This window comes from Herpailurus yagouaroundi, unplaced genomic scaffold (genome assembly GCF_014898765.1).
Source record: "Herpailurus yagouaroundi ecotype Mexico unplaced genomic scaffold, PumYag 195, whole genome shotgun sequence".
In the NCBI taxonomy this organism is placed as follows: Eukaryota; Metazoa; Chordata; class Mammalia; order Carnivora; family Felidae; genus Herpailurus; species Herpailurus yagouaroundi.
In genome coordinates, this window is record NW_024412426.1 from 4,719,553 (window position 1) to 4,733,220 (window position 13,668).

The 13,668-nt window shown below is 37.4% G+C and overlaps 1 protein-coding gene and 1 pseudogene across 9 annotated transcripts in view; both read left to right on the forward strand.

The window, feature by feature from the left end:
• Positions 1–13,668, forward strand: part of RPS6KC1 (ribosomal protein S6 kinase C1) — a 322,126-nt gene that overhangs the window by 96,204 nt on the left and 212,254 nt on the right. For 7 of the 9 annotated variants that reach the window (XM_040446443.1, XM_040446437.1, XM_040446436.1 and 4 more), the window contains one exon: positions 342–434. The exons of the other annotated variants lie outside the window; for them this stretch is intronic. In XM_040446443.1, coding sequence (XP_040302377.1) covers positions 342–434 — 93 coding nt within the window. The remainder of the gene's footprint in view (positions 1–341; positions 435–13,668) is intronic. 9 annotated transcript variants of the gene reach the window in all.
• LOC121011957 (uncharacterized) lies at positions 6,415–6,542 on the forward strand (annotated as a pseudogene).

The following is a 13,668-nucleotide window of genomic DNA, read 5'->3' on the forward strand; positions in this document are numbered from 1 at the left end:
TGTTACAAAGTTTCCTTACAGCTGTACAGTTTTGAATTGAATTACTGCTCTAGAAACTATATCAGCTCATTATTTTTTCTTTTTAAAATTTTGTTTTCGATGTTATCATGATTTATTTACTTGCAACTTTTTTCTTGCTTTTTCCTTTTGATTTTCTTTCTTTTTGATTTTATTATTTTTTTTATTTTACATTACAGACAAACAGAAACTTCCTCCTTTCATCTTTCCATTCTCTGATTTATGATAAATTTAGTTTCCTTTGGCCTGGCATTTGCTTCAGCAGGCAGTCTTCCTTCAAGTACCTCCCTGATTGATGTGTAATCTTTGATATCTTCCATTAGCCTCCAGGATCACTAAGTTCAAGGCCCCCTTGGAACCTAAGGAGCCCTGCCGAGGAGCTGAAGGCCTTCAGAGTCCTTGGGGTGATTGACAAGGTAATTCTTCAGTGTCTCTTCAAGAGTTCAGTCATAAATCGACTGCATGCTGACATTATGTCTTTGAAGCTTTGGATCTTAAGGATATGAAACAAAAGGAGAAAATGACTCAAATGCATCTGCACTTTAAAATAACAAAAGCAGAAAAGAAAAAGCTTTTATCTAAGCAATTCATGTAAGGTCATGCAAAATATATTTGAGCTAACGGAGAAGGTGCATATTTGTTGGCATTCGGTTGAGTAAGGGGTTTTGGTTTTATAAACCTGCTAGAGCAGAGTAAAGATACACTTTTTGTTAGTTACAGAAACTTGTTAGTCAGTAGTTTTCAGCATTAACTGGTATAGTCAATCTAATGATCAAAAAGAAAAAAATGGCACCCTCCTAAGACCTACCGTTTACTGAGTACTTACAATGTGTCGGCCGTACACAGGCGTTTCATATAAAACAACTTGCTTAATCCTTCTCACAACCCTGCTTTTTGCATCATGTTGGGAAAGTGATGTGTAGAACAGGGTAAGTAACTTGCCCAGAAATCAGATGGTTAACTTAGGGTAGTACTGGAATTCAAACCTAGAGATTTGTGACTCCAAAAACAGTGTTTTTTTCCAGCACATGCCTCCCACCCCCCCTACCCCCCCCCCCCATCTCCTTTACTTTTGTATTTGGAGTAAAAATACAGAGATAACAAAGATATCTGGTATTGAGTTTTTCCACATTTGGTGACATCTCAGATATGCCAAAAATTCACAGTACTGGCAGAGACTTTACAAGTGTAATTTAAAAACCACACACTGGGCGCCTGGGTGGGTCAGTTGGTTGAACATCTGACTTTGGCTCAGGTCATGATCTGGCGATTCATTGGGTTCGGGCCCTGCATTGGGCTCTGTGCTGATGGCTCAGAGCCTGGAGCGTGCTTCAGATTCTGTGTCTCCCTCTCTCTCTGCCTCTTGCCTGCTCACACTCTGTCTCTCTCTCTCTCTCAAAAAAAAAAAAAAAAAATAGAACAATAAAAAATAAATAAAAAGTAAAAATCACACACAATAAACCGTGTTTTAAGTATATTTGGTCAACCATCACCTTACCTTTCAGAGTAAAAGAAAATATTTTATTTAATATTAAGATATAAATTAATTTAGGCCTTTTTTTCCTATTTATTAACCATCTTTTATGAAGCACATCCGTGGTCATTTTTAACTTAATGTTCGTTGAGTACTTCTTGTGTGCTAAAGTATGCATGTGATTCCTTGCTAAAACTGAACAATATGCAGTGTGTCTCAGGTAATTTAGATGGAGCTAATGGTTTGAGCTATTCCAAAGGGAACATTGGGTTCAATATTACCTGAACCTCTCAGTCTTATTATAAGCATTGTTTTTCTCAAATAAATTCATATAACTGAATTATGACTTAAAGAGTTCTAAGCAGATCTTTTTAGCTTGAAATATTTCTTTAACCGTGTCTCCCTAGCTTTTCCAGTTTGGAGAATGATCTGTTTGAGAGTACAGAGAAGCAAAATAAGAACTGAATAGTTCGTAGGTTCTTGGATTTCTGTGCAAGCAAATATACTTTTTTGATGTGCAATGTCTGTCCCCTCCCTTTGATCTGCTTGTTTTGATAAAATATGACCTTTCATTGCTATGCTCTAATCATCAGTGAGTCACCTCGAAATCCTGCTAATAGCTATGAGTCTCATAGGTTTATCTAAACAAGCACCTTCAGCAGAGGAGGAATTCCAGAATTCTGTGCTGATGCATAATTTGCTACTGTCTTTATTCTGTTAGCCCGGAGACTATGTTTGGTGTTGAGAAGGTGACATTTAACTTTTCAAAGTAGAGATAACTAAATATGTATTTGGGAATTAATAAGCTTTGCAAATAATCTTTTAAAATTTATAAGTCTTCATAAAAACATGAATAGATTTTTAAAAATTTGAATTTTTAAAAAATGTTTATTTTTGAGAGAGAGAGAGAGCGAGAGAGGGGCAGAGAGAGAGGGAGATAGATGATCTGAAGCATGCTTTGCCCCCAGAGTGCAGAGCCCTATGCAGGACTCAAACTCACGAACCGTGAGTTCATGACCTGAGCCAAAACAAAGAGTTGGATGCTTAACCAACTGAGCCACCCAGACACCGCAGAAAGTTTGAATTTTTTTGAAGATAAGTTCTTTTCCATTTGGCTTTTAGAAACTGGAAGATTGGAAGAACAGTGTTGAATAAATTGAAATGGCTAGAAAATACACAGGATACATTAATCTAGCCTGTACAGACTACAGTTTGTCTGATTCTATTTCATTACAGTATTTGTTCTTTATGAGTTATTTTGAGTGTTGTTGTCTATTAACTTAGGAAAGTAAAATTTCCCTTGAGAATAGGATTTTATAGACTTTATATAGGAAGTAAATAAAGCAAATTTGTTCATCCGTATCTAGACCATAAGCTCCACTAGAACAAGATCTTGTCTGTCTTGCTCTTTATGTTCTCAGTGCCTAGAATCATGCTTGGCACCTAATGGGTGTTTACTAAATATTTGTTGAAGGAATAAATTGAACCTTAAATAATTTTAAATACATCATATATAGAGTGACACCTACTGGTATAATGTGAGACTGCTCCCTAGTTCCATTGCCCCATAGGTGTTATCTTGGTCTGGTATTCAAAGGGAAATAAATGATTTTCTGTTCTTTTTTTTTTTTTTTTTTTTTTAAATTTTTTTTTTCAACGTTTATTTATTTTTGGGACAGAGAGAGACAGAGCATGAACAGCGGAGGAGCAGAGAGAGAGGGAGACACAGAATCAGAAACAGGCTCCAGGCTCTGAGCCATCAGCCCAGAGCCTGATGCGGGGCTCGAACTCACGGAGCGCGAGATCGTGACCTGGCTGAAGTCGGACGCTTAACCGACTGCGCCACCCAGGCGCCCCGATGATTTTCTGTTCTTTAATTGGGCTTACAAAATCCATCATTAATATATATGTACAACAAGGAATTTAAGCATTAGGGATCTTGCAATATAAATAAGCTTGTGAACATTGAAGAGCAAGAATAATCAGGCTAGTGAAGACCCTCAAAATCATACAAAGAATAGCTGAAAAAATGAGGTATGGTTAACCTGATAAAAACACATGTGTTCTTCCTTTCTTTGGAGGGCTATCCAGGATAGCATGATGAAATACTGTTTGTTCAAATCTTAAGGGTGAAAGGAAGTATTAATTATGCCAGATCAAGAGGTGCAAACTAAGATCACCTTAGGCAAACCAGGATGTCTGGTTTTCCTGGAAAGAAGGTAGTCAAGGATAAGACTTGTTAATATGCCCATGGGATAGAACCAGAACTAAATGAGTACAAGTTTTCAAAGTTTAGCTAATGCTTAAAGATGCTTTTAAGAATTAGGATTGACCAAAGGCTGACTGGATTTCATCATACTTATTTGTTTCATGTCATTAGAGAGATTCAAGCAAAGGCTGAAGAGTCATTGGTGGGGATGTTGTAGAAGGAATTCAAGTACTGGAGGGAGTTTTACATTAGATGAAGATTTCTTTTAGCCCTCAGATTCACTTACACATAGTCTTCATGTAGTAATAGCAAGGGAAAGTAGAAATTAGTAGAAAACTAATACTTGGATGAAAAGGATGGATTGCTGGTGTTTTCACATAAATTTGTGCACGTGTGGGTGCAAACTTTTGTGTTTTTATGCATGAGGTATGTAGGTATAAGAATTGCTTATGTATAGCTAATTTGCAGTTGAGTTAGAAGTCTGGATTGGTCATTTAGTACTAGAATGCCCAAGTGTAGGGAAAGTTTCCGAGAAAGTTCACTATTGTGTAACTTAACAATTAAAAGGATAAAGGAGGGGCACCTCGGTGGCTCAGTCAGTTAAGCTTCTGACCTCGGCTCAGGTCATGATCTTGTAGGTTTGTGAGTTTGAGCCGCATATTGGGCTCTCCACTGTCAGCACAGAGCTGGCTTTGGATTCTCTGTCTCCCTCTCTCTTTGCCCCTACCCCACTCACACTCTGTCTCTCTCCCCCAAATAAATAAACGTTAAAAAAAAAAAAAAAAAAGGATAAAGGAGTCTGTAGTCTAGTAAACAGTAAAGTACTAGGGGCAGTTTCCTGGTTTTGATATTGTGCTATAGCTATATAAGATATCATCATTGGGAGAAGCTGAGTGAAGGGTACATGGGACTCTACTATTTTTGTAACTTCCTGTGGGTTTAAAAAAGAGTTAAATAAAAGGGGGGTTGCTGCAAGGAAGATGCTGACTTAACCATCTGAGTAATAATACCAAGATGTGATCCCTTCATGTCTAGTTAACTCTACTGGGTTGTGTGTAGCCAGACTCATCCTGCATGTGGGTGTGTGTGTGTGGTGTTTTCAAGGTCAACCCGTGAAGGTGGTATGGCTGGATTGCTCAAATTCATTGTCACTCCTTGAAAAACAAGTTCAACAGGATGCTTTAGAAGTCATTGTTATGAGAGGCCACATACTTTGTAAACTAATGACTATTTATTACATCAAGTGTTTAAGTATTTTGTAATCAAGGTAGCTCCTGAACTTATCCTAAGCTTGCCAGTCAGAATTCTTAGGTGGACTTGCCATTGGAAAAATATAATTTTAGCGAAAATATTTTTGAGAACATTTGTGGAGATTGTTCAATTGAGTAGATGTTGAGAGAACCTTAAAAAACAAGTACAAAACAAATACTTATTTTTTAAGTTTCCTAAATAATATTTTCTATGATGATATATGGGTAAACTGACCTTATTGAGAACACAGAAGCATCAATATTTGGGTATTTGCTCATTGAGGGAACATTGGGTTGAGCTGTATTCGTAGGACCTTATCCTTTATTTAAATAAACAGTGTGGCAAAAATATTGCCTAAATTGATAGTCAGATTACAACTGTTGCACTTTTGCTTGTAGAAAGATGGAATTGAGATCCTTTTCCCTATTTTTTCTGCTAAGTCTAACTAAACTCTGGATGTTATACAGAAAACAAACAAGAAGACTGGACACTGGAGAGTAGAAGGAAGACTGGCTAAGGGCTGTGGGATCCAATGACTATGTGGGTGAATTCCCTGTACTTTCTTTTCCTCACATATTCCAGACTGGATGTTAGAGAAATGGGCAACTCAGCAAAGTTAGTAGGCACAGACAAAAAACAAACTTAGCAAAAGTGTGGTCTTTCTGAGCAAAGGACTATGAAATGGACAGCTTAGTAAGACAGAAAACTTTTAGACAATAACCACTCTACTCCAGCTAACCCCACAGAAAAACTTTGGCACTATCCCACCACCACTAGCAGAGACCATGTGAGGTGCCTAGACTTTCATTCTTGCAAGGCTGCATTGAGGTGCTGCATCCCCCCTGTTGGCGTGGTGTCAGAAATGGCCAAGTGGGGATCTGGAACTTGTATCCCCACTGGGCTGAAATGACACATATCAATTGTGATCACTTGGGAAGCCTGGACTTTTAGCCCTGCCTGGTGGTAAAGAGGCTCCCCTTCCTTTCCCCGCTGTGGTAATGTTAGAGGAGGGCTGGTAGAGATTCCGGGTTTGACCACTACCCAGTGATAATGAAGCCACCTCCCACCTGGTGTAAAATGAAGGCTACATGAGGAACAGTAATGAGGTGCCTCTGTTCTTCCCAGCCAGGGTGGTATCAGCAGAGGCCTGATCTCCTACCCCTACCTAGCAATAACCAGGAGTCCCACTTTTCTCCCTCAGATATCCGTGAAAGCCAAAAAGGGAACCCGAACTTCCATTGCTACCTGGTAGTAACAGACCGATTATCTCTTTCCGCCATCAGAATCATGTCAGGAGAGGACTTCTAAAATACAAAATTTTATGAGATGCAGAGTCTTATAATATGTCTGAAATATCCAGGTTTCAATAGAAAATCGTGGAGAAAAAATAATCAGCTGATACCAACACTGAGGTGACACAGATGCTAGACTTATCTGACAAAGATTTTAAAACAGCCATCATATACTTACCTGGCAGGGGAGATACCATGATCAGGAAGGTGGTTTTCCCAGGGCGAGGCTTATCCATTGCACTCGGGATGTGCTGACCCCTGCGATGTCCCCAAATGTGGGAAACTCGACTGCGCTTTCCCCTGTTAAAAAAAGTAAAAAAAATAAATAAAATAAATAAAACAGCCATCATAAAAATACTTCCGTGAGCAATTACAAGCACATATGAAACAAACAAAAAAGTAGGAAGTCTCAACAAAGAAATAGAAGATATAAAGAAAAACCAGATGGAAGCTGTAGAACTGAAAAATACAGTTAAGAAAGGTGAAAACAGACCTCAGTGGGCTCAACAGCAGAATGATAAGACAGAGGAAATAGTGAATTTGAAGATGGGTCAATAGAAATTACCCAGGCTGAATAGAAAATAAAATGAGGGAAAAAGTGGGCAGTGACAGGAATCTATGAGACTAAATCAACAGTTCTAACATGTGGCATCAGGGTCACAGATGAAGAGGAGAAAGAGGGTAAAGCCAAAAAGTATTTGAAGAAATGATAGCCAGACATAACCCTACAGATTGAGGAATCTAGATCCTAAAAAAAAGGATAAATCCAAAGAAATCCATGGCAGGGCACCTCATAGACTTCTAAAAACTAGACAAAAAAAAAAAAAAAAAATCGAAGACAGTGCGAGGGAAACATTAGAGTAAAAACAGTTAGAGTGATAATGGATTTCTCATCAGAAAAAACCATTGAGTCCATAAAAAATGGCACATCGTTTTTTAAGTCCTGAAAGAAAAGAATTGTGTCAACCCAGAAATCCATATCCTGTGAAAATATGCTTCAAAAATGAAGAGGAAATCAAGCCATTCTCAGATGAGTAAACACTAAGAGAATCTGTCACTAATCTACCCTAAAAGAATAAAGTTAAGTTCTCTAAACACAAAGGAAATATTAAAGGTAGGAATCTTAGAACATTAGGAAGGAAGGAAGGACAATGAAAAGGGTAAAATATGAGTAAATACTTTTTTTTTCCTGTTGAGTGGTTTTTTTTTTTCCAAAAATTTTTTAATGTTTAATTATTTCTGAGAGAGAGACAGCATGAGTGGGGGAGGGGCAGAGAGAGGGAGACACAGAATCTGAAGCAAGCTCCAGGCTCTGAGCTGTCAGCACAGAGCCCAACACGGGGCTCGAACCCACAAACTGTGAGATCATGACCTGAGCCAAAGTCAGGTGCTTAACCGACTGAGCCATCCAGGCGCCTTTCCTAGTCAGTGTTCTAAATTATGTTTTATGGTTGAACATAAATTGTAACACTGTCTTACCTATTTCTAAATGTATGTAGAGGAAATACTTAAGACAATTATGTAATAAATGAGAGGATGTAAAGGGACATAAGGAGAGGTAAGTTTTCTACACTTCATTTGAAATGGTAAAATGATGATACCAGGAGACAGTGATGTTATGTATATATAATAACTAGAGCAAACTCTGAAAAAGCTATATAAAGAGATGCACTTTTAAAAAAACACTGTTGATAAACCAAAATGTAATTCTACAAAATGTTAAAGTAACACACAGTAAGGCAGGCAAAAGAAAACAAACAAAAAACAGAGAGAAAAAACAGAAAACATAAAGTAAACTTTGAGGCAAAGAAAACAATCAGAGTAAGAAAGGAACATTATATAATGATAAGTCAATCCACCAATAACACACAGCAGGTCTAGATTTGTATACACCAAACATCAATTTGTTGAATATATTGTTGAATGAATACAAAAGAACATATCAAAATCGATGGGGAAAAAATGGATGGGACACAGCCAAAGCATGCTGACAGAAATTTTTATAGCACTGAATACTTATATTAGAAAAGCAGAAAAGTCCCAAATCAATAAACACTCTAAGCTCCCACTCCAAGAAACTAGAAAAAGAACAACATAAACCTTAAGCAAGTGGAAGGAAATAAAGGTAAAAATAGTGATCAATGAAATTGCAAATAAAAACCATAGACAAAATCAGTGAACCACAAAGGTGGTTCTTTGCAAAGATAAGTAAAATTGATAAACCTTTAGCAAGACTGACAGAAAAAGAGAAGACACAAATTACTTTGTCAGGAATGAACTAGGATATTATTACAGGTCCCATGGGTATCACAAGGATAACAAAGGAATAGTACAAAAACCCCTATACATGTAAATTTGATGATTTAGATGAAATGGACCAATTTATAGAAAAGTGTAGGCTGTTATCCAATATGAAATAGATAATTTGAATAGCCCTTTTACTATTAAGGGAATTGAATTTACAACAAAAATACTCCTAAAATGAAATCTTGAGGCCCAAATGGTTTTACTGGAGAATTCTACCAAATTAAAAAAAAAAATTTTTTTTAATGTTTTTATTTTATCTTTGAGAGACAGAGAGAGAGCGCATGAGCATGAGCATGAGCAGGGGAGGGGCAGAGAGAGAAGGAGACACAGAATCTGAAGCAGGCTCCAGGCTCTGAGCTGTTAGCACAGAGCCTGACATGGGGCTTGAAGCCACAAACCGTGAGATCATGACCTGAGCCAAAGTCAGATGCTTAACCAACTGAGCCACCCAGGTGCCCCTCTACCAAATTTTTAAAGAATTAAACACCAATTCTACATACTCTCTTCCAGAAAATAGAAGATGAAATAGTTCCCAGTTCATTTTATGAGGCCAGTATCGCCCTAATAACAAAACCAAAGTGCAAAAAAGAAAAGTACAGGCCAGTATTTCTCATTAATATAGATACAAAAATCCTCACAAAATATTAGCAAATAGAATTCAGCAGTATCTAAAAGGAATTATGTATTTTGACCAAGTAGGGTTGATTCCTGGGATGCAAAGTTAATACAGCATTTGAAAATCAATCCATGTAATCCAACCACAGTAGCAGGATAAAGAAGAAAAATCACACAGTCATATCAACTGATGCAGAAAGCGTTTGAAAAATCTAATACCAGTTCATGGGTGGTGGTGGGGGGGGAACCCTCTCTAAAAACTGGGAATAGAGGGGAACTTCCTCATTTGGTAAAGAATAGCTACAGAAAACTTAACAGCTAATGGCATATTTCATGGTGAATGGATGCTTTATTCCTTAAAATTGAGAACAAGGCAGACTCTTAGCACTTCTGTTAGACGTAGTACCAGAAGTTCTAGACAGTGCTGTTCAGCAAGATAAGAAAATAAAAGGCATATGGATTGGAAAGTAAATACTGTTGTCTGTTTTGAAGATGATATGATGGTCTACATATATAAAACCATGGGATTTAGCAAAAATTCAGAACTGGTGAGTGAAGTCAGCAAGGTTGCAAGATATAAAATGAGCATACAAAAATATGTTATATTTCTGCATACTAATAGTGAACATACAGAAACTGGAATTAAAAATACAGTACCCTTGGGAATGCAAACTGGTGCAGCCACTCTGGAAAACGGTATGGAGGTTCCTCAAAAAACTAAAAATAGAACTACCCTACGAGCCAGCAATTGCACTACTAGGCATTTATCCAAGGGATACAAGTGTGCTGTTTCAAAGGGACACATGCACCCCCATGTTTATAGCAGCACTATCAACGATAGCCAAAGCATGGAAAGAGCCCAGATTTCCATCGATGGATGAATGGATAAAGAAAATGTGGTATATATATATATATATATATATATATATATATATATATATATACACACATACATACAATGGAGTATTACTCAGCAATCAAAAAGAATGAAATCTTGCCATTTGCAACCACGTGGATGGAACTGGAGGGTATTATGCTGAGTGAAATTAGTCAGAGAAAGACAAAAATCATATGACTTCACTCATATGAGGACTTTAAGAGACAAAACAGATGAACATAAGGGAAGGGAAACAAAAATAATATAAAAACAGGGAGGGGGACAAAACAGAAGAGACTCATAAATATGGAGAACAAACTGAGGGTTTCTGGAGGGATTATGGGAGGGGGGATGAGCTAAATGGGTCAGGGGCACTAAGGAATCTACTCCTGAAATCATTGTTGCACTATATGCTAAGTAATTTGGATGTAAATTTTAAAAAATAAAAAATAAAATTAAAAAAAGCATAAATAAATAGATAAGCCGTGAAAGATTAAAAAAAAAAATACAGTACCCATGGGGTGCTGGGTGGCTCAGTTGGTTAAGCGTCTGACTTTGGCTCAGGTCATGATCTCGTGGCTTGTGAATTAGAGCCTTGCATCAGGTTCTGTGCTGACAGCTTGGAGCCTGGAGCCTGCTTCAGATTCTGTGGCTCCCTCTCTCTCTGCCCCTCCCTTACTCACACCCTATCTGTCTCTCTCTTAAAAATAAAATTAAAAAACATTAAAAAAATACAGTACAGGGCGCCTGGGTGGCGCAGTCGGTTAAGCGTCCGACTTCAGCCAGGTCACGATCTCGCGCTTCGTGAGTTCGAGCCCCGCGTCGGGCTCTGGGCTGATGGCTCAGAGCCTGGAGCCTGTTTCCGATTCTGTGTCTCCCTGTCTCTCTGCCCCTCCCCCGTTCATGCTCTGTCTCTCTCTGTCCCCAAAATAAATAAACGTTGAAAAAAAAATAAAAAAAAAATACAGTACCTTTTACAGTCAAACTTGATAATACAGTTTTAACACAATTCTTATCAGATTCTCAGGAAGGTTTGTGTGTGTGTGTGTGTGGATGTAGGCGAGATTATTAAATTTATATGGGAAGGTATAGGAAGTATAATAGCTAGAACAGTTTCATAAAAAGAATAAAGTGGGTACAATCACTTTAGTTGATTTCAAGAGTTGCATAGCTACAGCAGTCAAGACTGTGTGGTATTGGTGTATGGAGAGACATAAATCAATGGTACAGAATAGAGAATGTAGCAATAGCTCACAAGTATGGCCAGCTGACTTTTGACAAAGGTGCAAAAACAGTTCAAAGTAGGAAGGATAGCTTTTTTTTTTTTTTTTAACAAAGAGTACTAGAGGAATTGGATAGCCATTGTCTAAAAAAACAAACAAAAAAATCTTGGCCCCTCCCCCACACTTTATATAAAACTTAACTCAAAATGGATCACACATTTAAATGTAAAACATAAAACTTTTAGAAGTAAACAGGAGAAAATCTTTAGGACATAAACCTTGGTTTATAGAGGCTTTAAACATGCTAGAAAGCATGATCCATAGAAGGAGAAAGTGATGAATTAGATTATCAAGATTAAAAACTTTTGGTCTGCAAGAGACCCATTAAGAGGCTGAAAAGACAAGCTAAAGACAGGGAGAAATTATTTGCATGTTGTGTAGATGACAAAAAACTCACCTAAAAGATACGTAGAATTCTTGAAACTCGACATGAAAAAAACCCTGATAGTCCAACTAGAAAATTACCAAAAGACATGAAAAGCCAGCCATTTCACCAAATGAAATTATGGTAAATTAGCACATGAAAAGATGTTCAACATCACGAATCATTAAAGAAATGCAAAATAAGATCACAGAGATATTTCTGTATACCTATTAGAAAACTTTATTTGTGGAAACAACCAGAATACCATACATTAAGTGAACAGTTAAGCTGTAGTACATTAATATCAGGGATGAGGGATATTACTCATCAGTAAAAAAGAATGAACTGTTGAAACACGCATCTGCCGGGATGAATGCATCAAGAATATCATGTTGAGTGAAAAAAAAGCCACCCTCAAATAATTATATACTGTATGCTTCCCATTTATATCCCACTTTCAAAATGACCAAACTAATATTTCTCTTCCTTCATTTCCCATAGTTCATTCTGTTTGATAATTGAGGTAGTGTAGGACAAAGACATATAAAAGAAACTAATACGGTAGACATGGATTAATAATTATTGCTACAATTATTGATTACATACTACAGCAAAAGTGAGCTGATTTAACATGGTTGCATACTTTTTGAAAAATTTTATTCTGTTGCAGTCTTTAAGAAATCATTCCCATGAATGTTACTTCATAATAAATGTATATTAGATTGTCATATATCTATAAGAAAATAATACATCCTACTACTTTATTGTTAGTATATCGTTTAGATATATAGGCATATTGTAAAAGTAGTTTATAATAACAATTCTCAAATTAGAACATACAAATAAAGCCGTAGTTTCAATATATTATAGTATATTCAGCAGTACTATAGGTGAAGCTATATTTATTTTTATTTTATTACTTTTTAAGTGTTTGTTTGTTTTTGAGAGAGTGTGAGCAGGGGAGGGGCAAAGAGAGGGAGACAGAGGATCTGAAGTGGGTTCTGTGCTGACAGCAGAGAGCTAATTGTGGGGCTTGAACTCACAAACTGAGAGATCATAACCTGAGCCGAAGCCAGATGCTTTAACTGACTGAACTACTCAGGTGCCCTCGATGTAGATCTCTTTAAAATAAAGTAGTCTATTATTGTGGTTTGTGCATAACATGCTACTAATGATTTTGGTACTGAAAACCTATGTTTATAAATACTTAAAAATACATTTAAAAATGTAGTACCTTCTGGTTACTGGTCTGGCATGTAAACGGCTTGGAAGTCTCCATTCCTTTCTAAGAGAAATAAAAAGCTGAACAAATTGAAAAATCGACAACTCTTCTTAGATCCTCAGAAAGTGAAGTTATAGGGCAAAGGGCTGCCTCCAAAATTGGAGAGACAGACATACAGATACAGAGAATCACTGCTTACTAGAGCAGAAACGTACATGGGAACTACTGCCTGGGTAGAAAACCAGACTGTAAATGACAAATGGGCTCCATAGGACAAGTCAGAGTTAAAAACTCCAGGGGAATGCCCAGACTCTTTTGAGTTTTACCTTTTGCAGTTCTACCAGGTTCTCACAGTGAGTATTGGAGAAAAATTCCCTTAGACTTCCATTAGGGGACGCGGAAATATACCAGAGCATTCTATTCTTAACAAGGTTTGCCTTCAAGAGAAATGATTTTACCACAACCTAATCTACTCAGGTTTTATTAGAGCCTAAGCGGCTTTGGGGCAGGGAAATCCCAATTCTAGCCAGCTATAGCTTTGGGTGTAGGGGAAAGGGAATACCCAACTCTAATCCCCCTCTGACCTTCTGGTGGTAGGGAAGAGAAATACCTAACTCCAGTCCCCTGCAGCCATTTGATTCACCTAAAGCTGGGAAAAATCTGATAGGAATTTATGAAGTTCAGAGCCCAGGGTTACAGGCTTACTGAAAGACTGAGACATAATCTTGGACTGTAGAATTCTTCCCTTCCTCTGGC